This window comes from Neoarius graeffei, chromosome 1, assembly GCF_027579695.1.
Source record: "Neoarius graeffei isolate fNeoGra1 chromosome 1, fNeoGra1.pri, whole genome shotgun sequence".
Lineage (NCBI taxonomy): Eukaryota > Metazoa > Chordata > Actinopteri > Siluriformes > Ariidae > Neoarius > Neoarius graeffei.
In genome coordinates, this window is record NC_083569.1 from 119,482,642 (window position 1) to 119,508,918 (window position 26,277).

General features: G+C 43.1%; 1 protein-coding gene and 1 long non-coding RNA gene across 2 annotated transcripts; both read right to left on the bottom strand.

Annotated features, from left to right (window-relative positions):
- Window positions 1–1,429: 1,429 nt before the first annotated feature.
- Window positions 1,430–6,455, bottom strand: LOC132882630 (E3 ubiquitin-protein ligase TRIM39-like). The gene is made up of 7 exons (XM_060915719.1): window positions 6,337–6,455; window positions 5,056–5,639; window positions 3,290–3,385; window positions 2,948–3,181; window positions 2,705–2,852; window positions 2,549–2,575; window positions 1,430–2,447 (listed from the first exon to the last, which is right to left on the bottom strand). The coding sequence occupies exons 2-7, from the start codon at window positions 5,635–5,637 to the stop codon at window positions 1,903–1,905; spliced, it is 1,632 nt and encodes a 543-aa protein (XP_060771702.1). The 5' UTR covers window positions 5,638–5,639; window positions 6,337–6,455; the 3' UTR covers window positions 1,430–1,902.
- Window positions 6,456–14,308: 7,853 nt separating this feature from the next.
- LOC132882645 (uncharacterized) lies at window positions 14,309–17,580 on the bottom strand. The gene is made up of 5 exons (XR_009654212.1): window positions 17,490–17,580; window positions 17,177–17,317; window positions 15,114–15,318; window positions 14,807–14,906; window positions 14,309–14,361 (listed from the first exon to the last, which is right to left on the bottom strand). It is a non-coding gene; the product is annotated as an uncharacterized LOC132882645 (long non-coding RNA).
- Window positions 17,581–26,277: the final 8,697 nt, after the last annotated feature.

Below are 26,277 nucleotides of genomic sequence, written 5' to 3' on the forward strand. Positions count from 1 at the left end.
TCAGCCGCGTTTGTAGTGGAAAAGCGGCATAAGTGTTGGGCTATTTAAGGACTGTGCTGATGGTAATGTGACGCAAAGTCTTACGCCACGTTCAGTGTGCATGACCTAGCCTTATTTCCTGTGTTTGTGGTGTTCCTGGTTTCTCGACTCCTGTTCCCGATTCTAGTTCTCGTCCTGGTTTTTGCCTCCAATATCCTTTTTGCGCCTCAACTGACCATTTGCCTACTTTCGGGTTTTTGACCTTGCCTGCCGATTTGGACTGTTTGCTGTTGTGTGTGTTTCATGCACTTCTTGTTTTGATCGCACTGTATTATAATAAACACTTCTGCACTTACATCCGCCTCTCTGGCGCACCTGACAACCACTGTATGGGTTGAAAAAAAATTATTTTCATATTTTTAAATATCATCTTTGCAGTTAATGACCCCATTATAATCAGCCAAATAAGATATTTAAAATAAATTGTGTATTCCAGACGTCCAGATCTGTTTCAGATGTAGTTTATGCTGTTTGCTGATCGCCTGACCATTTTCTGTTTCTGATTTTCTCTATATATTGGATTTGTTGCAGACTTTTCTCATAAAGCTTTTATTAGGAAGCATGTCAGTCAGGGAAAGATGCACATACTGATGACTGGGAAGGCTGTGGGAGCATCAGCTGATTAGTGGACATGTGTGATGCACCTCTTCGAAAAGGAAACAGGTGATCATACTGGGTGGCGTTCTCTTTGATGTGAGTTTTCCTTAGCTGACTGCATGCAACTGGAAGTAGCCCCTGAGGACTTTGGTTTGTCTGGGACCTTTGTGTTTTGGATTATCGTCGTCTTCACAAATAAAACTTGAACGGTGAGAACCACTGGAGCTTTGGCTGGCCGCTCTTCAGAGAGAGGATTGGGCTGTCCCAGAGCATGTTTGTGGTAAGCTGCTCTCCTGTGGCCTTCACAACTTTAGTGGGAAACATGACACACATTCCTGATATAGATACAAGTTCATGTTTAATGCAGACATGACAGGGAAAGTTACATCCAGGTCCAAGCTAACTACTGGTTTAAAAATCCCTCATAGGGATAGATAGGTTAGCTTTGTATCCCTTTTTTTGTAGCGTTTCGGTCTGCGTTTGGTATTCTGGGGATGATCTGGCTATGTAACACTTATGTTCCTGCATTTCACATTGTGTTCCTGTGACATTTTCAAAAACCTGTTCTTCAGTTAAAATAAATTTATCTGATTCCTGTCTCACCAAACAACTGCGGACAACTCGAAACTCAAAATGCAAATCTCAGGATTATTTTAAACACTTCATTTATTTAATTCACATTGAAAATGCAGCTCTAAATTAAAAACATGATAAAGAATTATATCTGCTGTAATGATCTGAACAGGGAATAAAACACTTGGTGTTGTGCTGATGTCATGAAGCGGAGTCACTGTTACCACCCTGAAGTTTATTTTCCAATAAGAACATGTTCAGAAGCATTTTATCCCACAGGAAACAACCAGTTACTGCGTTTAGAGAGAATTATTTATGCTAAGAGAATGATTCATGCTTCTGTGACCATTTTTCAAAAGTCAAAACATTTTCATTCCAAATCATTTGAGAAAGATTAACTCCATATTATCCTGTATGTATGGGTATGATTTGTCTTTGTGTCCATGATTAACACTGCCATGATTTTCAAGACTGTGTCCCTTAAACCATGAGATAATTTTCAAAAAAAAAAATCAATAGAAATATTTCAGAAATAAAATTAATTTCCTGCCATGATGCCCAACATAATACTTTGACAGGAAAAAGACAGCAAAATATATTCCATTTGAAACGAGATGTAAGAGCATTTAAAGCTTGCAACAACTCCATTTGATGCAAGACAGCATGAAAACTAAAATAAAATAAAAGCAAAGATTAGATCTGATGAACAGGGCAGATGATCAGTGGTGCTGAATTTTTACCTCCATCATTGAGACAGGGGTTGAAGTATGGATAAAGTTTCTCTGTGAAATTCTGACCGGTGAAGGAGTAGATGTGAGATTTTGCATCAACATCATAGAAGGAGATCAGACCCTCCTCATAATCCACAAACACCCCCACCTTCTGAGGAGCCTGTTTCAAGGAGAGGGGGACAGAGGGAGAATCACAAGCCTCATATTCAGTCTCATTCCTCAGCTTCACACACCAGCATCCATCATCAGGACTGACTGTAATCTTCCCTTTTCTGTTAATGGACTCTCTGGCCACTCCTAAATTCCACTTAGTCTTCCCTCTGACCTGCAGCTCATAGTAAAATCTCCCTGAGGAGAATCCCTCCTTTCCCAAAACATAGACATGGTAATTAAACCTCTCTGGGTTATCAGGGAGATTCTGTGTCTTGTCTCCATGTTTCACTTGTTTCCCATCTTCAGACAGAATGAGTTTAGGATGAGCTGTATCAGGATCCAGAGTCACATCCACTGAGAGACAGAAACACAGTGAACATCAGTTTTATTATTGCACAGTGTGGAACAGCGAAGACATTTATATTTAGTCATGTGACCAATAAGAGCTCACAAACCTGCATATTGTTGAATTCTCTTCAGTTCTGTTTGGAAAATAATTTTGGACAATATTTGTGAGTAAATGTTGAGAGATTTAATTAAATGTTTGCTTTTTATTAATTAAAACAAAATACCGGAAATATGTGTAATGTGTCTGTGTAATCAACACTTACTAATCTCTTCAACCTTCTCCATTTGCTCACTGAGAGTTTCCTGAAGCTGAGACAGAGCTCTCCTCAGAGTCTCCTCACTCAGATGAGAGTTAATTGTGATGTCAGTCCAGTCCTGGGTGTGTGGAGGGCTGCACAGTGACGGGTAAATCTACAGTACAGCAGGAGAGAGGAGAAATCCCTCAGCATGGGGACTGCTGTCCTGTCATGTGCTGCATTGCTATTGAGAAACAGAGGGACTCTGACCTGTAGGAAGTGGAGGTGATCCTCAGTGTGTGAGATCTGCTCCAGCTCAGTGTTTCTCCTCTTTAGCTCAGTGATTTCCTGCTCCAGCTCTTTAATGAACTCTTCAGCCTGCATCTCTGCTGCTTTCTGCTTCTCCTCCATCACCTTAAGCAGCTCAGCCTGACTTCTCTCAATGCAGCACATCAGAGCACTGAAGACCTTCACACTGTCTGCTTTCTCCTTCTCTGTGTTTTTCTAACAGGAGACAAATTGAGAAATTGTTTTATTTCATGTGATTAGATCATTATTCTCTGAATGTGTTTTTATAAAGGAGCTATTTTGTAGGTGAGTTAAGAGACTGACTTTATTGAGTTTTACAGAGTGTTTCATTTCCTCGATCTTCTTCAGTCGCTCCTGGATCATCTGCTGAACTTCTGCTTGTGTCTTTCCCAACTCAGTCTGAGAGAAAGATACACACAATGTATCAACTTTTTTCTCGTCTCGTCTCGTCTTCTTCCGCTTATCCAGGACCGGGTGGCGGAGGCAGCAGTCTAAGCATGGAAGCCCAAACTTCCCTTTCCCCAGACACCTCGGCCAGCTCCTCGGGAAGAACACCGAGGCGTTCCCAGGCCAGCCGAGAGACATAGTCCCTCCAGCGTGTCCTGGGTCTTCCCCGGGGCCTCCTCCCGGGGGGACATGCCTGGAACACCTCCCCAGGGAGGCGTCCAGGAGGCATCCGAAAAAGATGCCCGAGCCACCTCAGCTGGTTCCTCTCGATGTGGAGGAGCAGCGGCTCTACTCCGAGCTCCTCCCGAGTGACTGTGCTTCTCACCCTATCTCTAAGGGAGCGCCCAGCCACCCTGCGAAGGAAACTCATTTCAGCCGCTTGTATCCGCGATCTTGTTCTTTCTGTCATTACCCAAAGCTCATGACCATAGGTGAGAGTCGGAACGTAGATCGACCGGTAAATTGAGAGCTTCGCCTTTTGGCTCAGCTCCTTCTTCACCATGACGGACCGGTAAAGCGACCGCATCACTGCGGAGGCTGCACCGATCCGCCTGTCGATCTCACGCTCCATCCTTCCCTCACTCGTGAACAAGATCCCGAGATACTTAAACTCCTCCACTTGAGGCAGGACTTCTCCACCAACCTGGAGAGGGCAAGCCACCCTTTTCCGGTCGAGAACCATGGCCTCGGACTTGGAGGTGCTGATTCTCATCCCAGCTGCTTCACACTCGACTGCAAACCGCCCCAGTGCATGCTGAAGGTCCTGGTTTGAAGAAGCCAACAGGACAACATCATCCGCAAAAAGCAGAGATGAAATCCTGTGGTTCCCAAACAGGATTCCTTCCGGCCCCTGGCTGCGCCTAGAAATTCTGTCCATAAAAATTATGAACAGAACCGGTGACAAAGGGCAGCCCTGACGGAGTCCAACATGCACTGGGAACAGGTCTGACTTACTGCCGGCAATGCGAACCAGACTCCTGCTCCGTTCGTACAGGGACCGGACAGCCCTTAGCAAAGAGCCCCGAACCCCATACTCCCGAAGCACCCCCCACAGAATACCACGGGGGACACGGTCGAATGCCTTCTCCAGATCCACAAAGCACATGTGGACTGGTTGGGCAAACTCCCATGAACCCTTGAGCACCCTATGAAGGGTATAGAGCTGGTCCAGTGTTCCGCGACCAGGACGAAAACCGCATTGTTCCTCCTGGATCCGAGGTTCGACTATTGGTCGAATTCTCCTCTCCAGTACCCTGGAGTAAACTTTCCCTGGGAGGCTGAGAAGTGTGATTCCCCTATAATTGGAGCACACTCTCCGGTCCCCTTTCTTAAAAAGAGGGACCACCACCCCAGTCTGCCACTCCAGAGGCACTGTCCCCGACCGCCATGCGATGGTGCAGAGGCGTGTCAACCAAGACAGCCCCACAACATCCAGAGACTTGAGATACTCAGGGCGGATCTCATCCACCCCCGGTGCCTTGCCACCGAGGAGCTTGCAAACCACCTCAGTGACTTCGGCATGGGTAATGGATGACTTTTCAACTTTTTTAAAGGTTCATATTTCATGCATGGAATTAATTTGCAAACTTTATACTATACATCAAAATTTTTCAGTGCCTCACCTTCTTCTGTTCACTCTCCTCCTCTATAGGAACAGTGTTATGAGTTCTGTGTTCTCCCTCAGTACAGAACTGACACACACACGTCTGGTCGTCTCTACAGAACAGCTCCAGGGGTCTCTCATGCTTCAGGCAGATGTAGACCTCCAGGTTCTCCACAGGATCCATCAGTTTGTGCTTCATAAAAGAAGAAATTCTCTCATGAGGTTTCAGGTGAGTCTTGCAGTAAGAGGCCATACAGATCAGGCAGGACTTCACGGCTGCACATTTCTTTTCACAGCAGGCGTCACAGAGCACCACAGATTGTGTGGGTTTTTCTGCAGCGCTGCTGGATTTCACCTGAACTGCCTTCTTAAATGGAGCAGCAAGTTCAGAGATGAATGTATTCACACGTAGTTGAGGTCGTTTAGGGAATTCCTCCTTACACACCGGACACTGACAGTGTGAACTGCTGTCCCAGAACTCTGTGAGACAGATCGTACAGAAGTTGTGTCCACATGGAGTCGAGACTGGATCAGTGAACACATCCAGACAGATGGAGCACTGGAGCTGATCTTCACTCAGGAGACTGCTGGAGGAAGCCATGACTGACACAGGAGACATGATGAGAGAGGATTTAGACAACACAAAACTTTACACAATGTTCATGGACACTGAACTGAATATAATCCATAACACCAGTAATGATCTCAAATCTCTCTCCTGAATGATTCACTTCTCACTGCACTTGTGTGACATTTTCTTCAATATGTCCTTTAGTGTAAATGCATTTTTCATATTCATCCCTTTCTTCTGAAATCACTTGAAATTCAAAATGCAAATTTCAGGAGTATTTTAAACATTTCATATTAATTTTAATTAGTAATTAAAAATGCATTATTGTCACAGTGTATAAATGTCCTTAAGCACGAAGTACATTTTAATTCTCCAAGCAGGAGACAGTACAGTCAGTGTCATGCTGTTATTGGAAATAATCAGTGGGGAAGTGGAGTTACTGTTCACACCCAAATGTTGATTATTTTTCAATAACAGCATGTCCCAAAGTGTTTTATTCCACTAAACCCACAGCAATTTGGCAAATATTTACATTTTATTATGAAAGAATGATGTCATATGTTTTATTCTTTTGTTGTAACATTTAATGATCTGTGAAACTGAACTGTAATGTCAGAGAAATCAAGTGGAAAACAACAACACAAACAGGAAGTAGAGTCATCTGTAGCACTCTTCTATTCCTCTTTCTATTTCTCTTTTCCCTCTTGTTCCTGTTCTCTTAGTGTTTACCTGCAGTGGTTTTAATCCCTTGAAGAAACAGAGAGAAGCTTCAAACTGGAGATTGTGTCCTGCTGAAAGGGTCAAAGGGTTTTGGTCAGGAAAAGGATTTGAGCTTGAGTTTCGATTCACCTGAGTGACGCCACATGAGACACGCCCACTGTTTGACTTTTTTCTCATGATGCAGTTACACTTTTTAACCACTAGATGGAGGAAAATCACTCAGTGAACTCCAGGGTTTAATTCTGTCTCCATCTCTGTAATAAAATCTGCACTGTGTACATTTTAGGAAGTATTTTTTTTTTTAGTCATGATATTAATTTTGTCATCAGAGTGTGCTGGAGAAATGTGTACATGAAAATAATAATCTCAGTGTTGGGCTTCACAAGAGAAGAGAAACATATTTACATTATATGAAAGCATTTATTATTAAAATCAGAATAAGCATTCAGACATGTTGGTATTTTTCTTTTATACTATCTCTCTCATGGCAATCCTGACAGATATTCAGTGAAAAATGCCAGAAAGCTGAAGACGTTTTATTTAACTCAGACCGACCATAATACAATGGCGCTTGAAAGTTTGTGAACCCTTTAGAATTTTCTCTATTTCTGCATAACTATGACCTCCAACATCATCAGATTTTCACACAAGTCCTAAAAGTAGATAAAGTCAAGTTTATTTGTATCGCGCTTTTAATAATAAACATTGTCGCAAAGTTTTACAGAATTTTAATGACCTAAAACATGAGCTAATTTTATCCCTAATTGATCCCCAATGAGGAAGCCAGTGGTGATGGTGGCAAGGAAAAACTCCCTCAGACGACATGAGGAAGAAATCTCAAGAGGAACCAGAGTCAAAAGGGAACCCATCCTCATGTGGGTGATAACAGACAACATGACTATAACATTGACATGAAGTCAGTTTCGTTGATGTTATAAACTCTTCACTGATGGAAACTTGAGTGCAAAACTGTTCATGACAACTGTAGTCCTAAAGTTAGCAAGTCAACTGTAGTCCTCAGCCATAAAAGCATTACTGCAAGTGTCCAGAGCGCCTTCCAAGTGTGACTTTCAACTGCCCATATGGGGCCATCCTCCACAGGAGCGATGTGATGAGACTCCGATCAAAGGTAGGGCATCAGGATGGATCAGGCAGGTCAGAGGAGCAGAAGAGGTCAGCATCTCGATCTCAGGTGCCTGGATGAGGTGGGAACAGGCAATGGAGCGGAATGTCACCAAGCAGGACATCTGGAAGTGGAACACCCAGAGGATCAAGTTTCTGATCCAGGGGTTTTACGATGTCCTCCCCAGCCCTTCCAACCTGTTCAAATGGGGCAAGGTTGAAACACCAGCTTGTCCACTTTGCTCTAAAACTGGGACCCTTGAGCACATCCTAAGGAACTGCGCCAAGGCACTGGGAGAAGGTCACTGGAGACATGACCAGGTCCTCAGATCCATTGCCAAGGCAATCAGCAAGGGGATCAGTGATGGCAGGTGTACCAACACCACAGCCAGAACTATCCAGTTTGTGAAGGCAGGAGAGCAGCTCAAGAACAGACCCAAGAACTGCCCAGAAGGTCTGCTTTCCACAGCACAAGACTGGGTGATGTCAGTCGACATAGAAAGGCAGCTGAAGATTCCTGCTCATATCACCCAGACCGCGCTGAGGCCAGACATCATCTTGGTGTCAAATGCCATGACACAGCTGATCCTCTTGGAGCTGACCGTGCCCTGGGAAGAGAGGATGGAGGAGGCACAGGAGAGGAAGAGGGCAAAATATCAGGAGCTTGTGTAGGACTGCCACAGGAACAGGTGGAGGACCAGGTGCATGGCAGTGGAGGTGGGCTGTTGGGCGTTTGCAGGTTATTCCCTCAGCAAGGCCCATGGAATCTTGGGGATCATGGGTCAAAACAGGAGAAGGGCCATTAACAATAATCTGGAGGCGGCAGAAAAGGCATCCAGATGGCTCTGGCTGAAGAGGGGCGACAAGTGGGGGTCGTAGTATGCCACTTGGACACAGACCGGGGCGGTTGTATCACCTGGCTGAGGGTGTCTGTTGTAAGACCTGAAACACCCGATGAAGCCAGGATGCAACACTGATGATGAGTCCAAGTTCGTGCATTGGAAGATGTATGTATCACCACTGTTATTGAAAATGACACAAAAAGGGGGAGATGTCATATATGGTTTATATAGGGCGGAACTCGTGTTAAGGTAGTGTTGCAACAGGGACACTTTATGGCAGCCGACTGGATGTTTTGGAGGCAGATAGAAAACACGTTCATGCTGTGTGTTGTTCCTGATGGTTGCATGTTCTCATCTCATCATCTCTAGCCACTTTATCCTGTTCTACAGGGTCGCAGGCGAGCTGGAGCCTATCCCAGCTGACTATGGGCGAAAGGCAGGGTACACCCTGGACAAGTCGCCAGGTCATCACAGGGCTGACACATAGACACAGACAACCATTCACACTCACATTCACACCTACGGTCAATTTAGAGTCACCAGTTAACCTAACCTGCATGTCTTTGGACTGTGGGGGAAACCGGAGCACCCGGAGGAAACCCACGCGGACACGGAGAGAACATGCAAACTCTGCACAGAAAGGCCCTCACCGGCCACGGGGCTCGAACCCGGACCTTCTTGCTGTAAGGTGACAGTGCTAACCACTACACCACCGTGCCGCCCGTGGACATTTTTATGAAGTTTTTTTAACTAATGATATTAATTTTGTCATCGGAGTGTGCTGGAGAAATGTGCACATAAAAATAATCTGTGTTGGGCTTCACAAGAGAAGAGAAACATATTTACATTATTGTCAATACTGCATGGTGCGTGCACCTGAAGGCATTGTGTAAGCGCCGAGTGGACTCCAGCACCTGTACCGTGAATAAGGCGCACCTGAGCTCAATTAAGGAACTATGTGTTAGCCTATTTATATGCAGTTGTATCTCGAGGAGTTCAGGGAGGTTCAGGCAAGAGCTGCGGAGGTTCAGGTTGGTTCAGGCAGGAGCTGCGGAGGTTCAGGGAGGTTCATGCAGGAGCTGTGGAGGTTCAGTGAGGAGCTGCGGAGTTTCAGGCAGGAGCTGCGGAGGTTCAGGGAAGTTCAGGCAGGAGCTGCAGAGGTTCAGGGAACTTCAGGCAGGAGCTGCAGAGGTTCAGGTTGGTTCAAGCAAGAGCTGTGGAGGTACAGGTTGGTTCAGGCAGGAACTGCGGAGGTTCAGGGAGGTTCATGCAGGAGCTGTGGAGGTTCAGGGAGGAGCTGTGGAAGTTCAGGGAGGTTCAGGCAGGAGCTGCGGAGTTTCAGGCAGGACCTGCAGAGGTTCAGGCAGGAGCTGCGGAGGTTCAGGCAGGAGCTGCGGAGGTTCAGGGAAGTTCAGGTAGGAGCTGCAGAGGTTCAGGTTGGTTCAAGCAAGAGCTGCGGAGGTTCAGGTTGGTTCAGGCAGGAGCTAGGGATGTTCAGGGAGGTGCAGGCAGGAGCTGCGAAGGTTCAGGGAGGTGCAGGAAGGAGCTGCAGAGGTTCAGGCACTAGCTGATGTGGACGCTGGATGAAGAAGGCATCGACGCATGTCTCCAGAGTCTGAGCTTCGAGCGGCTGGCAACAGCTGGGCTGTGATGGGAAAAGGAAGTGACAGCTCAGGATGTAAGACAGGAGAATTGAAGTATGGCAGGAGCTATGAAGAGTGGGATTTGGTGTGAAAGATAAAGAAAGAAAAGGATAAGTCTGGTTCTGATGACTTTAGATTTAATTTCGTAGGAAGGAAGGGAAGGGAAGGGAAGGGAAGGGAAAAATATAAGGTGTTTATAAAACATACAAGAAGGGACATCTTTGAAAGACTGGAATCCAATTCAGATTACAAAATGCCTGAATAAGGAAATTGGAGAGGTACAAAGTGCAAAAATACTGAGAAGTGGAAAATTGTTAGTTTTTTGCAAAAAGAAAGAACATGAGAAAACAATGGGAATAAATAAAATCAATGGAAAGAATGTACAATGGCAAGTGGTGAGAAACAAGTCAGGAGAGTCATTAAAGGAATCCTGTTAAATGTAAAGAAGCATGAAAAGAAAACATTAGAAATGCTAAAACAAGCGAGGCCAAATGTTGAAAGACTAATCAAATGGTGAAATGTGTGACAGCCTTTCCATCATGATAACATTCGATGAAGAGAAATTGCCAGAAAAGGTCTATATAAGGTATGTGTGTTATGAAGTCAAACTATACATTCCACCCCCACTTTGATGCTACAAGTGTCGGAGGTTTTTTTTTTTATTACAAAGCAGAGCTAGTAAGTGAAGTGAATTGATTTACTGCTTGAGTTAGTCTACAACTCTAATCAGCAAGACAGGTTACACAGTGACGGTAGGCTTGACTCAATGCTATCCCAGAAATCCTTCCTGTAATATGCAAATTTGGCTGTCCAATCAGAGGTGGCCAAATTTGCATATTACTGGAAGGATTTCTGGGATAGCATTGAGTCAAGCCTACCGTCACTGTGTAACCTGCCTCTCTGATTAGAGTTGTAGACTAACTCAAGCAGTAAATCAATTCACTTCACTTACTAGCTCTGCTTTGCAATAAAATAAAAAAAAACACCATTGGTACAAAACAAGCCCATTCACTTTTTTATGCCGATCAGAGAATTACAATGGTTTCTCATGTGATAAAAATGTGTGATTTGCAATTAAATATTTTAATCGCTTGATAGCACTAATTATTATTAGAGACACTACATACTGAATTCAGAAACAAGGTAAATATAACAAACGTGAACGTGAGCTGTAGATATTTATGCTCAAATCCACTCAAAGCAGGGGGCGGGGCACCATCACGCTGTGTCAAGACAAGAACTTTCCTGAGAAATAACGCGAACATCTGCATCATGCGGGATTTGCGGGTGGGAGCGGGACAAAATAGGGATTTGCAGGCGGGAGCGGGACAAAATATGGCAGGCGCGGGCGGGAGCGGGACTGAAAATCATAATTCTTTGCAGGCGCAGCGGGAGCAGGACTGCACAATGCGGGCACGGGTGGGAGCGGGACTGAAAAATCCGACCCGCGCAGACCTCTACCCTATATTAGCTTATGAAAGAAAATAGTCGGAAAAACGAGCGGATCAGAAAAAGCCATACGAAGTGATGTCACTTCGAAAATTAGAAAACGTGAGGAGAGAGACGTCATTCGCCCTGAGGTGCGGCGCGGTGCTCCGCATCAGTTTCGTTTCTAACGGCGGCTCCAGCCCGACTTTGCATGCTTGTAACTCGGGCAGGGGAGGTCCCAGCCTCCCCAGACTTGGCAGCCAGTGGCCTCTGCCCTCTCCCGAACAAAAGAGTGCTCCCTGGGTGAGCTAGCTCCACGCCTCGGGATGTAATTCACCTAACCCTAACCCTAGGTCCCAGCCTCCCCAGACTTGGCAGCCAGCAACCTCTGCCCTCTCCCGACCGAACCAGCACTGCCAGGGCCCATCAGCTCCCAGTCAGGGGACATTATTCCCCCCACACCCCCAGAGGCGAGCTCTGCTCCATGCCTCGTGCCTTGATGAGAGCTGCTGCCGCAGGGAGTATTCAATTAAATGAATGAATGAATGAATCCCTCCCAGTCTCACACACACACACACACACAAGTGTTCTGGTTGGGGAGAGAGCTCCCTTCCTCTGCTCTCCCTCTCCTCTTATAGGGCGTGGTCACTGGGGAAGACACACAAACACACGTTAATTCCCTTCAGGTGCAGTGATTCTGCCACTTACCTTCCCTGACTCCACCCTCCATTCACAGACCGACGCTCGGCCACGCCCCCGCTGCCACATCTACATTGTTATTGGTCAAAATATCGATGTTGAGACCATAATAGCCAATCGAAACAGTTTTTACAAAGACACCAACATCTGCTTGTTCTGACCCACTGGAGGTAGCATCACAGTGCTGTTAGCCAATCAGAGGTAACATGTTTACATGTCATGAATGTTAATGAGTAAGAGCTGAAATCCTGTCGTTCTCCTGCCACCCACTCCTCCACCAAACTAGAACAGCCTGAAACAGGAGAACCCCAGCATTTTTTTCACCAAAACCAGCTCACAGGGCATTCATTCATACTAGAGACCACCGCACAATTAATGAAAAAATGATGCAAGGGGACCTTTAAGCGATGTACCTCAAGACCTGAAGAAAGATATTTCCATTCACGTTTTAGTTGTTTAAGAGATCTCAAAGAGTCGTTCTACCATGGTGCATTTGGACGTAAAGTTACTGATCTGACCATTTCTGGCGCGTGGATGTTAATAAGCTCTTGTAAATCATTGTTGTACAAATCCGTGAGATCATTAATGTCAGTACAGGTAGTATTTGAACATAGTGTCAACTGACGGATATCTTCTTTTAAGGCCTTGATGTCGATGGTCTTGAGCTTTCTGTTGTAGGGACAGTGGCCATGCCCGTAACCATGGTAACCCTTTCACAACCAGTTTGAAACACACCCATCTCTGTACTCAACGCCATGCTTTATCTCCTCCCCTTCCTCTGACTCTCTGTAACGGTATTGGATACAGAGGATACCGGATACCAGGTACAGTGATGTCACGACTGCTTTAAATCAGCGAGGGAAACGAAGTCCGTCCTCTCTGCCCGTGGATCCCCTCTCCGGTGGATTCCACGCATGAAAGAGACGCTGATGCATTTGGCGCTACAGAAGGACAGAGAACAAAGAACCAGCTATTGATACCGGACTTTAGCCAAAGTTCAATGTGCTTGACCTTCGCGGAGTTGTAATAATAACTGAACCGGTTATAGTTACTGCAGCCTACGCAGTATTTCAAAAAGGAAAAGAGGCAACCGGCTCCCTCTGCCCCTTTTCTTCAACGTCGACAAAATTATAAGCAGGTCTCTTTCTAGATCATCGGGCGCCTGACGAGACGCCGAGGATCTCCAGTATACTTGCCAACCCTCCCGATTTCGGCAGGAGGCTCCCGATTTTAGCCTCTGTCTCCCGCCTCCCGATCTTATTTGTTAAAAACTGGATAATCTCCCGGTTTTGGGAAATCCCTACCGCCAAGTTAAAAATACTCCCGATTATGTCCAATCAGAATCGTATGAGAAACACTGCTGACGTCAACTGACTTTTAACCAATCAACGAACAGAACGACAGTCACTTCCGTAATGTAGGATTCACCCAGGCTGTCCGACATTTCTTACAAGCAGTCATTCATCATGGCCACTAAACCCAATACCAAGTGGCAAAAATATGAATGCAAATACCAGGTTGCATGGGAGAATTAATTTCCATAGATAAGCAAATGTTTGACCAGACAGTTACACATTTTAAGGTAAAGATACCTTAAATCAGAATATAATGGACATTTGAGTGTGAAATTAAACTAGTCTTCCGTACCATTTCAGAAACAAACTGTACAACTTCTAAAGTGTTTAGTGAAATTTTGCATGACAGAGAATTTGTTTGGTGAGTGTATTTGAATAGTGTGGTCGTGTCTTAGTGCTATTTTGAATTTATGTTTGAAAGTTTTAAGTGAAAGTTTACAAGTGAATTATCTGGAAAGGGATTGATTTTGATAGAGTTTTGAGGTTTTAAGTGAAAGATTACTAGTGAGTCCCTTACGAAAATTAACCATGGTTTTACTATGAAAACTAACCATGGTTTTACCATGGTTTATAGTTATTCATGGTTTTCAGGGTAACCATGAAAACCATGGTTCATGATTATGGTTTAACCATGATTTAACCATGGTTTCACTATGGTATAATCTTTGCCATAAACCATGTTTTTTTTTTTTCAACCAAACCATGCTTTTTAAACCATGGTTTTCTTATTCAAGTTTCAAAAGTAGGCTACAATAATTCACACAGCAAACAATAATAAATAGCCTAATTGTATCCACAAACGTAAAAAACCCACTTAAATGACTTCATGCTTCCATCTGCCTAAAATAAAAACAGAAGAATCAATCTGTATATAATTAAAGTTTTTATTTTCCACTAATAAATCAATGTCTGAGGGATCAGGGTCCATCGGATCCAGCTTCAGCCCTAGGTGTGTGAGAGAGGAACAGAGAAAGAGATATAATACAGATTAATGATTTATGTATGTATGTATGTATGTATGTATGTATGTATGTACTGTATGTATGTATTTATTTAGCTAGCAAAAGATATAACACAATGTTTGCCATAGGCTACTAATGTATATGGATTTCTATTTTACAGCAGTGTCAGTGGGTCAAAAGAAATGCTAGCCTAAAAGGAGAATTCCAGCCAATTTCAACATGCAGTTGTATTGCAGCATTTTTTTTTTTTGTTAAGCCCTATCCTGGCCATTCTCATGGGGCATGGATTGTTTACTTTTAAAAATTTGCCAGAATTCTCCTTTAATTATACAATGAGCTACATAGGCTGACTATGGATTAAGACTGTGGTGACCTTCCTGATGCCTGTGTGTGTGTGTGTGTGTGTGTTCACTGTTGAGTACACTTACTGTGTTTTCTTGAACAGCTTGCTGACATTGTTTAACTTATTCCTGACGGCTCCCCTCAGGATGGATAGTTCCACATTGGGAAATTTCTGCAGAGTGTATTCTGCAAAGTAATGTGAAAAACATAATCCCATATGTGATTAAACAGTAAAAGACATGGCAACATTCTAAAGGTCAGTTTCTTTTGTGATAATGGTGCGGTACGACATAAACATAATGGCAGTAGTAGTGGTGTTAATTTGCAAAAATGGCATATACTGTATATCTTAATACGTGCAGCAGATTAGACACACAGAATGGCTAAACTTACCAAAAATAGCTTTGACCGCGGTGGCCTCCAGTGGTGGTTTTATTTCGTCTTTGGCACTGCCCTTTTGTCCAGTCAGGGACGAGGTGGCCATCTCTCTTTTTGAAAATACAACTCATAGCAGGTCGCACACCAGCTTGGTCGGGAGTTGTTGGTTGCATCTTTGCAATTTAATTTTTTTGACCCTGAGGGTTCCTCCAATGACAACCTTGAAATTCAGAAGAAAAATCACAAACTTGTTATATAGGCTATATGAAGCCTCCTCACCCCCATCAGTTAACATTGGCTGACAATTCTGAACTTATCTTCATGATCTACTATAAATTAACTGATAACATTTGGACATTTTAACAACAGGCTTGTTTGACTTGACAGCAGACTATTTGATTTGAGGGATGGCTGGCTCAAGGCTATTGCTTGGGAGGTATAGTGGTGCTTGAAAGTTTGTGAACCCTTTAGAATTTTCTATATTTCTGCATAAATATGACCTAAAACATCATCACATTTTCACACAAGTCCTAAAAGTAGATAAAGAGAACCCAGTTAAACAAATGAGACAAAAATATTATACTTGGTCATTTATTTATTGAGGAAAATGATCCAATATTACATATCTGTGAGCGGCAAAAGTATGTGAACCTCTAGGATTAGCAGTTAATTTGAAGGTGAAATTCGAGTCAGGTGTTTTCAATCAATGGGATGACAATCAGGTGTGAGTGGGCACCCTGTTTTATTTAAAGAATAGGGATCTATCAAAGTCTGATCTTCACAACACATGTTTGTGGAAGTGTATCATGGCATGAACAAAGGAGATTTCTGAGGACCTCAGAAAAAGTGTTGTTGATGCTCATCAGGCTGGAAAAGGTTACAAAACCATCTCTAAAGAGTTTGGACTCCACCAATCCACAATCAGACAGATTGTGTACAAATGGAGGAAATTCAAGACCATTGTTATCCTCCCCAGGAGTGGTCGACCAACAAAGATCACTCCAAGAGCAAGGCGTGTAATAGTCGACGCGGTCACAAAGGACCCCAGGGTAACTTCTAAGCAACTGAAGGCCTCTCTCACATTGGCTAATGTTAATGTTCATGAGTCCACCATCAGGAGAACGCTGAACAACAATGGTTTGCATGGCAGGGTTGCAAGGAGAAAGCCACTGCTCCTCAAAAGAACATTGCTGCTCATCTGCAGTTTGCTAAAGATCACGTGGACAAGCCAGAAGGCTATTGGAAAAATGTTTTGTGGACGGATGAGACCAAAATAGAACTTTTTGGTTTAAATGAGAAGTGTTATGTTTGGAGAAAGGAAGACACTGCATTCCAGCATAAGAACCTTATCCCATCTGTGAAACATGGTGGTGGTAGTATCATGGTTTGGGCCTGTTTTGCTGCATCTGGGCCAGGACGGCTTGCCATCATTGATGGAACAATGAATTCTGAATTATACCAGCGAATTCTAAAGAAAAATGTCACAACATCTGTCCATGAACTGAATCTCAAGAGAAGGTGGGTCATGCAGCAAGACAACGACCCTAAGCACACAAATCATTCTACCAAAGAATGGTTAAAGAAGAATAAAGTTAATGTTTTGGAATGGCCAAGTCAAAGTTCTGACCTTAATCCAATCAAAATATTGTGGAAGGACCTGAAGCGAGCAGTTCATGTGAGAAAACCCACCAACATCCCAGAGTTGAAGCTGTTCTGTACAGAGGAATGGGCTAAAATTCCTCCAAGCTGGTGTGCAGGACTGATCAACAGTTACCGGAAACGTTTAGTTGCAGTTATTGCTGCACAAGGGTGTCACACCAGATACTGAAAGCAAAGGTTCACATACTTTTCCCACTCACAGATATGTAATATTGGATCATTTTCCTTAATAAATAAATGACCAAGTATAATATTTTTGTCTCATTTGTTTAACTGGGTTCTCTTTATCGACTTTTAGGACTTGTGTGAAAATCTGATGATGTTTTAGGTCATATTTATGCCGAAATATAGAAAATTCTAAAGGGTTCACAAACTTTCAAGCACCACTGTAAATGGATGCTCTTACAAAATTCACTTACATCATCATTTGCCTGTTCTTGGTTGACTGGTTGGCTGGTGATGGCTGGTTGGGAGCTGGTGATGGCTGGTTGGGGCCTGGTGATGGCTGGTTGGGGCCTGGTGATGGCTGACCAAGACCTCAGCCAGCATATTTCTCAGATCTAAGAAATCACAGAATTGTATCACAGAAATCACTATTACCATCTACATTTTCAAATATTTTAGTCCGCTTTAGATTTCGGATGTGTCTAAACTAAGTTACTACACTATTTGAAGAAAGAGAGAGTAAAAGCTTCAAAATCTGGCCAATAAATTTATCAAGTCCAAACTTACCATTAAATGTATCCAGCTGTAGGCTCAACCGCTGCCGATCTTCCTCCAGTTCTCTGACACGCTGTTCGAGGCGTTTACATTTTGAACAGTCCTTTCCCTTAAAAATAATAAAGAACAGGCGCAATCACAGATGGCAACATGGCCCAAAGTGTCACATAACAAAAGGGGTCATTGCAATACCTGGCCAAACCCCCCCTCTGGGGAACCATGTAATAACATTGTGACATCCTATTCAAGTAATACCATTTGTTACTATTCAAGGACCCACTGATTTCTTTCTTTCTTTTCATGTCATGCTTGATGAATTAGGCTACTTACAGCAACTTGTTCTCTCCTTGGTTCTTCACCCTGAAATAGATTGAAAAGGAAAGACATTATGTAATTGCATGATTTTTTTTAATTGTCAGTCTTTTAGAGAATAGGCCTACATAGTTATGCAACTTGTAGCCTTGGTTTAAATAAACCAAGGTCCAGATCATTTCAATCAATTTGATTACAAATGAAAGAACTTGCACTAAATCTCTGCTGCCTTTTGTGGAGTAATTTTTCCAAGTGGCATGATGAAGCGTGGCCTTAGACATGGATAATTAATAGATTAGAGAATTTATTTAAAACATTAGGCCAGTGAATTAGTCTGGGCAAAAAAAAATGTCTATAGTTAGGAAAAATGTAAGGTACCTTTTTTCTCTTCGGCTGTTCTTCTTCATCTTCTGAGGAATTGAGCTGGCTTTTTCCTCCCCCAATGCCTAAAGTATTTTCCTCGAAAAAACTAAATAAACCGCCACTGCCAGAGTACGGATTGGCCATATTTTGTACGGAAAAGTTACGTAAATACGATGTTAGGGCAAACAGTGTTATTCTGTACGGAATTATTATAAAGTCTTAAAAAATTCCAGTGAATTGTTTTTAAATGTCCAAGCGACTTTTTCAATCCATGTGCGATTCACGGCTATTTATTTTTACGACAACGACACATGCTGTGTGTGACATGCGCAGACTGCACATGCTGTGTGTGACATGCGCAGACCACACATGCTGTGTGTGACATGCGCAGACTGCACATGCTGTGTGTGACATGCGCAGACTGCACATGCTGTGTGTGACATGCGCAGATCTGCACATGCTGTGTGTGTATCTGCGCATGTCACATCATAGCTGTGGTAGCATTCATAGTTGTATTACACATACAACTATGATGCTACCACAGCTACTGTATTTTGGTCGGACTAAAATTTTGCTTTCGAGTGAATTTCTTTGTGGAGTATATTTTGATAGAATGGTAGTATTTATAGTGCCATTTTTACATTTTGTTTGAAAACTTTCAAAGTTTGCAAATGAGCAAATTCCTTTGATGCATTCCGATAGGATTTTGATAGTATTTCTAGTGCTTTTTAAAAATTCTGTTGGAAAGTGTTTAGGGAGAGAGATGCATTTTAGTAGTACTAAGACAGTGCAGTATTTATTTAATTGAGTTGTTACTATTTTGGTCAAATCTTATTAAAATTTAATTTATATATAATATTATAGTTCTCTGTATTTTTACATGAGCTTACAGAAGGAAAACACATTTGATGCAATCCAATAATACTTTCATTCACTGTGACTATTTTAAGAAATTATAAACATTCTTCTAAAGCATCACTTGTGTTATTTTCTGTGGGTCTCTGTATGTATACAATATTCAGACGAGATTTTTCAGCTAAAAATCTGATGCAAGACTTCCCTTTCATTGTTATTATATTAAAATTCAAGACAAGAGTATTATTTCAGATTTTTCACTCTGAGCTATCTCATGCCTGATACATGAATCCCATAACCTATAGTAATTGATAGAACAATATCAACAATTCAAAAACTCTAATTGTATAAATTTAAAATGGTTTGTGATTAATTGGGATCCACTGTTTTTATTGTTTCAACCATGCATCATATCCTTGTCCAACTGAAAATGTCGCTCATGCACTTTTCTCCCCCATGAGAATTTTGAAAAGTTGGCAAGTATGCTCCAGCTGATGAGCTGCAGAAATAGCAAAACCGTCTTCACTCCAGATCTGCGTTCCACACTATCTCCAGATGCGCAGCTTGTGAACAGGCAAGGCAGGCAACTGCTTGGGGCCCCCTGGCCCGGGGGACCCCCAAGAGTTGGGACATGAGGGCTAATTTATTTTGTTTTTTATTGTTTTTATTGTTCTTTACTATTGTATTTTCACATTTGGAATTTAAAAAACTTTGGTTTCATACATTTTTCGTTGGTGTCAGATTATTTATAACATATTGGTGATGAACACTGGTCAGAAGGACCCCCTGGAAATTTTTGCTTGGGGCCACAACAGACTCTAGAATCACCTCTGACTATCTCGGATCAGAAGGCTCACTTTCAATACCGTCTTCTCCCAGATAATAGAAAGCACTTCAAATCACTAATGAGAGTGATCACCCCAAGTAAGGGACAAAACCGTCTTCTTCCCGAATTGGAGAAGGCACACTTCATTCGCTAATGAGTAAGGCTGGCATCTGGGCAAAGTTTGTTAATTTTACTTGTAGCTAGTTAACGTGAACAGTGTTGTTTATTTGAATCCTTTTATGATTTAAATGTATGCATTTTGATTCACATGAAAGTCGGTCTTTGACCATGTGTTGTTGATTTACTTTGTTTACTATCTGTTTAGTTAGATTGTGCTCTCTCTCTTTCTCGCTTTTTAACCGAAGCTAGTTCAAACTCCAGATTCCTTTGTCTTAATTTCCGCATGCTCTCCTTGTGGGCGCGGCCTGGCACGGCTCGTGCATTCCATTCGCATTACACACACACACACACAACCACGTGATTTTCCCTATCACATTTTAACATCCACTCGCCTTATTACTTCTGATCACCATTATTGCCTCAATTATCATACACACTACTGATTCTGGCGGCACAGTGGTGTAGTGGTTAGCGCTGTCGCCTCACAGCAAGAAGATCCTGGGTTCGAGCCCCGGGGCCGGCGAGGGCCTTTCTGTGTGGAGTTTGCATGTTCTCCCCGTGTCCGCGTGGGTTTCCTCTGGGTGCTCTGGTTTCCCCCACAGTCCAAAGACATGCAGGTTAGGTTAACTGGTGACTCTAAATTGACCGTAGGTGTGAATGTGAGTGTAAATGGTTGTCTGTGTCTATGTGTCAGCCCTGTGATGACCTGGCGACTTGTCCAGGGTGTACCCCGCCTTTCGCCCGTAGTCAGCTGGGATAGGCTCCAGCTTGCCTGTGACCCTGTAGAAGGATAAAGCGGCTAGAGATAATGAGATGAGATGAGACTACTGATTCTTATATGTATATATACTATTCAAAAAAAGTAGGGGATATTGGATTTACCAGTAGAACGAAATGCAGATCATGAGGTCAGGAAGGAAACAAATGACAGAAAAACATTAAGGAAACATTTGTCAATTTATTCGAAACCCTGTGTACAGCCAGTAAAGGACAGATTCTCCAGAATAAGGGTCAACACAAACACAGGGTCACACAGCAAATTTACCACCATTTTGAAACCGAGTCAGTAGCGGGTAAAACCCCCTCGGTTGGCTAGACAAGCTCGAATTTGGCGTGGCATACTCCTAACGAGACGTCCCAGGTCATTTTGGGGAATGTTATTCCATTCCTGTTGCAATGCTGCAGCAAGTTCTTGGACATTGGCAGGAGGTTGTTGACGTTGGCGTAGCCGCTGTCCAAGCATGTCCCAGACATGCTCGATGGGGGAAAGGTCCGGACTGAGTGCTGGCCATGGTAATCTGGTGATATTCTGCTGCTGGAGGTAATCTGTAACGATCCTGGCCCTATGACATCTGGCCTTGTCATCTTGGAAAATGAAACAGCGGCCATAACAACGTGCAAACGGCACAACATGGGGTGCCAAGATGTTGTCCCGGTAGTACTGCCCTGTGACACGTCCAGCAACAACATGCAAGTCTGTTCTGCCGGCAGCAGTGATGCCTCCCCACACCATTACAGAGCCACCCCCATACGGATCATGTCTAATGACGTTAACATCATGGAAACGTTCGTTACGTCGGTGCCAAACCCTCCTGCGTCTGTCCAGGAAGTCCACAGTGAACCTCGACTCATCTGAGAACATTACGTGGTTCCATCGGCGATTATCCCAGCGTTGATGATGACGACACCATTGGAGTCTGACCCTAATGTGATGATCCCTCAAACAGGGAATGACACGAGGACGTCGGACGTGTAAGTGAAATCTGTGCAGTCGATTCCTGATGGTCTGGCCACTCACTACCAAGCCAGTATCCCTTCGAAATTGAGACCTTATCTGATTTGCTGTTACCATACGATTTCTCAAGGCAATAGTGCGGATGAATCTGTCCTGAGCCTGAGTTGTTGCCCTTGGTCGACCGGATCGTGGTCTATCCTGAACAGACCCTGTAGCACGATGTCTGGACCATAATCTGCTGATGACAGACTGGGAAACATTCAATGCTCTTGCCACAACGACCTGTCTTGTGCCAACCTGTAGCATGCCAAGGGCACGTAACCTCTCATCCTGTGTAAGACGGCGCATGGTCTCTGTTTAATTAACGACTTCAACCACTGATAATCTGATGCTTTCTCTTCAAAATCTTCCTTTGGAGTGGCTCTAACCTTCCAATTCAGAGTCATGCAAATTTGTGGCACGACCCCCTTGATCATCAGTAGCATCCCATGCTGATCATGAGAGTGTCATTGATGTGTTTGGGTGATGAATTTCTTTGGAAATGCTTCCTCAGTAAGGAACTATACAACATGCTTTCGTATCCCTTTGTATATGTGAAAATTTGGATCTCAAAATAAAATATCCCCTACTTTTTTTGAATAGTATTTTGTAGATATTGTATCATCATTTCTATTGAATTATTCCTTGGCTGCTATTGTTGCTATATCTGATCAGTATTAGTTTGCTAATTCCTGTCAGCTATTTCAATAAATGATATCTTTGGAATAAACTGTGTCCTGTTTATTGTTACAATATTCACTAAAGTGCCAACCTCTGCCAAGAGAAGAACTCTAATTGCCTTCACCCATTTTGTTAATGAATTTCTGAGACTGATACCTTTTTAGGTGAGACTGATTTGATGAGACTGATTTGGTAAGCCCATTTGCTCCTACACTGTACCTGAATTGTACCTTTGATACATTTGGTCTCTCAAATGCAATAGAGCAGAGGACAGCATGATTAATCAGATGGTAAATCAGACACTGTTGATAAGTTAGATATAACATCATCTTGTCGGTCAGTAAGAAGATCTAATGTGTGACCACAGCGATGAGTAGGAATTGTAACATGTTTCAAACCAAAGGTTTCTAAAATGTCCTTGAACATCGCAGCGTTACGATCATCAGGCAGTTCCATATGAAAATTAAAATCCCCATTCAACAAGAGGTACCCATTTGACAGTGATATACTCTCTAGAAGCATAGAGAATTCATGAGCAAAGGTAGTAGGTGTAGTACAATTCTTTTTGGATTGAGAAGGTGTGTAGATGGTAATAAGCTGAATGGACGAATTTCGATGACTGATAGTTATGTCCATATATTCCATCGATGAAAATGACTGGCAGACATTCTTGAATACTTTAAACCCCTTACGCAGAAAAATGGCTACACCACCTCCAGCTCAAGTGACATGAGGAACATGATGAAAATCATAGTCCTTTAAACTATTGAGAATCTCAGCAATTGTATTATTGCCATGGTGATCAACAGACAGCCAGGACTCTGTGATGGTTAGTACATCCAAGCATTTGGATATTATAAGAACACAAATTGCAGCAGATTTTTTTACTCAACGAATGAGCATTCCATGTCCCAAATCATATGAATGAAGATAAATGTGGAGTGGTCTTCTGGATGTTCACATTTATGAGACAAGCGGCGTTACGTGTGTTCAAAGAATGTGACCTTTGTGATCAAAAATTTGTAGTAACAATAGTGCTAATTTGAAAGTTTGTTTGACCAGGGTTGAATCTCATCTCATCTCATTATCTCTAGCCGCTTTATCCTTCTACAGGGTCGCAGGCAAGCTGGAGCCTATCCCAGCTGACTACAGGCGAAAGGCGGGGTACACCCTGGACAAGTCGCCAGGTCATCACAGGGCTGACACATAGACACAGACAACCATTCACACTCACAATCACACCTACGGTCAATTTAGAGTCACCAGTTAACCTAACCTGCATGTCTTTGGACTGTGGGGGAAACCGGAGCACCCGGAGGAAACCCACGCGGACACGGGGAGAACATGCAAACTCCACACAGAAAGGCCCTCGCCAGCCCCGGGGCTCGAACCCAGGACCTTCTTGCTGTGAGGTGACAGCGCTAACCACTACACCACCATGCCGCCCCCAGGGTTGAATTTGAAGACTAAATCACCTTCCAACAAAACATGGAATGTTGCAGTAGAATTAGCATAGTATGCACAAGGGCCCTTGTGACACTTTCTTTTTACGGCTATTTTGTGAACAAACCCAAATTTTAGAAACAATAGGACAGGAACAATAAACTCATGAGAGAAACGTAGATGAACAAGCCAAGATTTCACTGATCAAAACCCAAAACGCTGATTTTCAGCCCATGTAGTGGATGCATGAAATGAAAAGCTCTCCAGACCATTTCCATAAGTGCTTATATAACTGAAGCCACATTTTAACTCTTGGAGATGACAACCAGAAGGAAGTAAAATGGCAAAAAAATGTGGAGAGTTGAAAAGCCATAACTAACTCTGTTTACTGCAATACAAAACCAATACAGAACTATTAATTGAAAAATCCCTCAACTTTGAGAGGTAGGTTAGCTTTGTATCCCTTTGTTTTTGTAGTGTCTCGGTCAGCATTTGGTATTCTGGGGACGATCTGGCTATGTAACACTTATGTTCCTTCATTTCACATTGTGTGACATTTTCAAAAACCTGTTTTTCAGTAAAAATACATTTTTTAAAATCTTATTCCTGTCTCACCAAACAACTGTGGACAACTTGAAACTCAAAATGCAAATCTCAGGATGATTTTAAAACACTTCATTTATTTAATTCACATTAAAAATGCAACTCTCAATTTAAAACATCATAAAACATTATATCTGCATTAATAATCTAAGCAGGGAATAAAATACTTGGTGTTGTGCTGATATCATGAAGCGGAGTCACTGTTACCACCCTGAAGTTTATCTTCCAATAAGAACATGTTCAGAAGTGTTTTATCCCACAGCAAACAACCAATTATTACATTTACAGAGAGAGCTGTTAATGCAAAAGGAATGATTCATGCTTCTGTTAGCATTTTTCAAAAGTCAAAACATATTTTCATTCCATATCCTTTGAGAAAGATTAACTCCATATTATACTGTATGTATGGGTATGATGTGTCTTTGTGTCCATGATTAACACTGCCATGATTTTCAAGACTGTCTTCTTTAAACCATGAGATAATTTTCAAAAAAATGCAATAGGAAGATTTCAGAAATAAAATGAATGACCTGCTATGATGCCCAACATAATATTTTGACAGGAAAAAGACAGCAAAATATATTCCATTTAAAATGAGGAAATGTGAGAGCATTTAAAGCTTGGAACAACTCCATGTGATGCAAGACAGCATGAACACTAAAATAAAACAAGTGTTGCCAGGCAAAACAAACCTCACCCGGTAGCATCTCATCTCATATCATTATCTCTAGCCGCTTTATCCTGTTCTACAGGGTCGCAGGCAAGCTGGAGCCTATCCCAGCTGACTACGGGCGAAAGGCGGGGTACACCCTGGACAAGTCACCAGGTCATCACAGGGCTGACGCATAGACACAGACAACCATTCACACTCACATTCACACCTACGGTCAATTTAGAGTCACCAGTTAACCTAACCTGCATGTCTTTGGACTGTGGGGGAAACCGGAGCACCCGGAGGAAACCCACGCGGACACGGGGAGAACATGCAAACTCCACAGAGAAAGGCCCTCGCTGGCCACGGGGCTCAAACCCGGACCTTCTTGCTGTGAGGCGACAGCGCTAACCACTACACCACCGTGCCGCCGCCCGGTAGCATTTATGATAAATATGAAGGAAGATATTATGAAAAAAAATTAAAAAAAATAGGTCCCCTATGGGTCCATGTGGCTCCTGCTCATAAATAAAACAGTTTTCTGATCCCATGTCTATACAGTAAATACAGCATTATATATATTTTCTATGAGTCAGTAGCCATAAAAATAGAGTAATCCAAAAATTAATAATTAAAAAAAAAAAAAAAAAATCACAGAAGTAAAATATACCAAGTGTGTACTTTATATTATTCTACTCCTACCTCTGACAGTTTTCAAAACCGAAACCTCTGAACCGAGGCTGACATACACACGCTGTCACCATGACCCAAACTCTTATGAGCTAGAGCTCAGTGGAATGCACTTTCCCTCTGTAATAAGCATAAACATGTCTGAAAGCGGCGGCACGGTGGTGTAGTGGTTAGCGCTGTCGCCTCACAGCAAGAAGGTTCTGGGTTCGAGCCCCGGGGCCGGCGAGGGCCTTTCTGTGCGGAGTTTGCATGTTCTCCCCGTGTCCGCGTGGGTTTCCTCCGGGTGCTCCGGTTTCCCCCACAGTCCAAAGACATGCAGGTTAGGTTAACTGGTGACTCTAAATTGACCGTAGGTGTGAATGTGAGTGTGAATGGTTGTCTGTGTCTATGTGTCAGCCCTGTGATGACCTGGCGACTTGTCCAGGGTGTACCCCGCCTTTCGCCCGTAGTCAGCTGGGATAGGCTCCAGCTTGCCTGCGAC

Coding starts and splice junctions, on each gene's coding strand:
- LOC132882630 (XM_060915719.1), bottom strand. CDS start 5,637: ATGGCTTCCTCCAGCAGTCTCCTGAGTGAAGATCAGCTCCAGTGCTCC. Junction 3,182..3,289: donor ACTCTGTAAAACTCAATAAA/GTCAGTCTCTTA, acceptor GTCTCCTGTTAG/AAAAACACAGAGAAGGAGAA. Junction 2,853..2,947: donor ATCACCTCCACTTCCTACAG/GTCAGAGTCCCT, acceptor GCTGTACTGTAG/ATTTACCCGTCACTGTGCAG.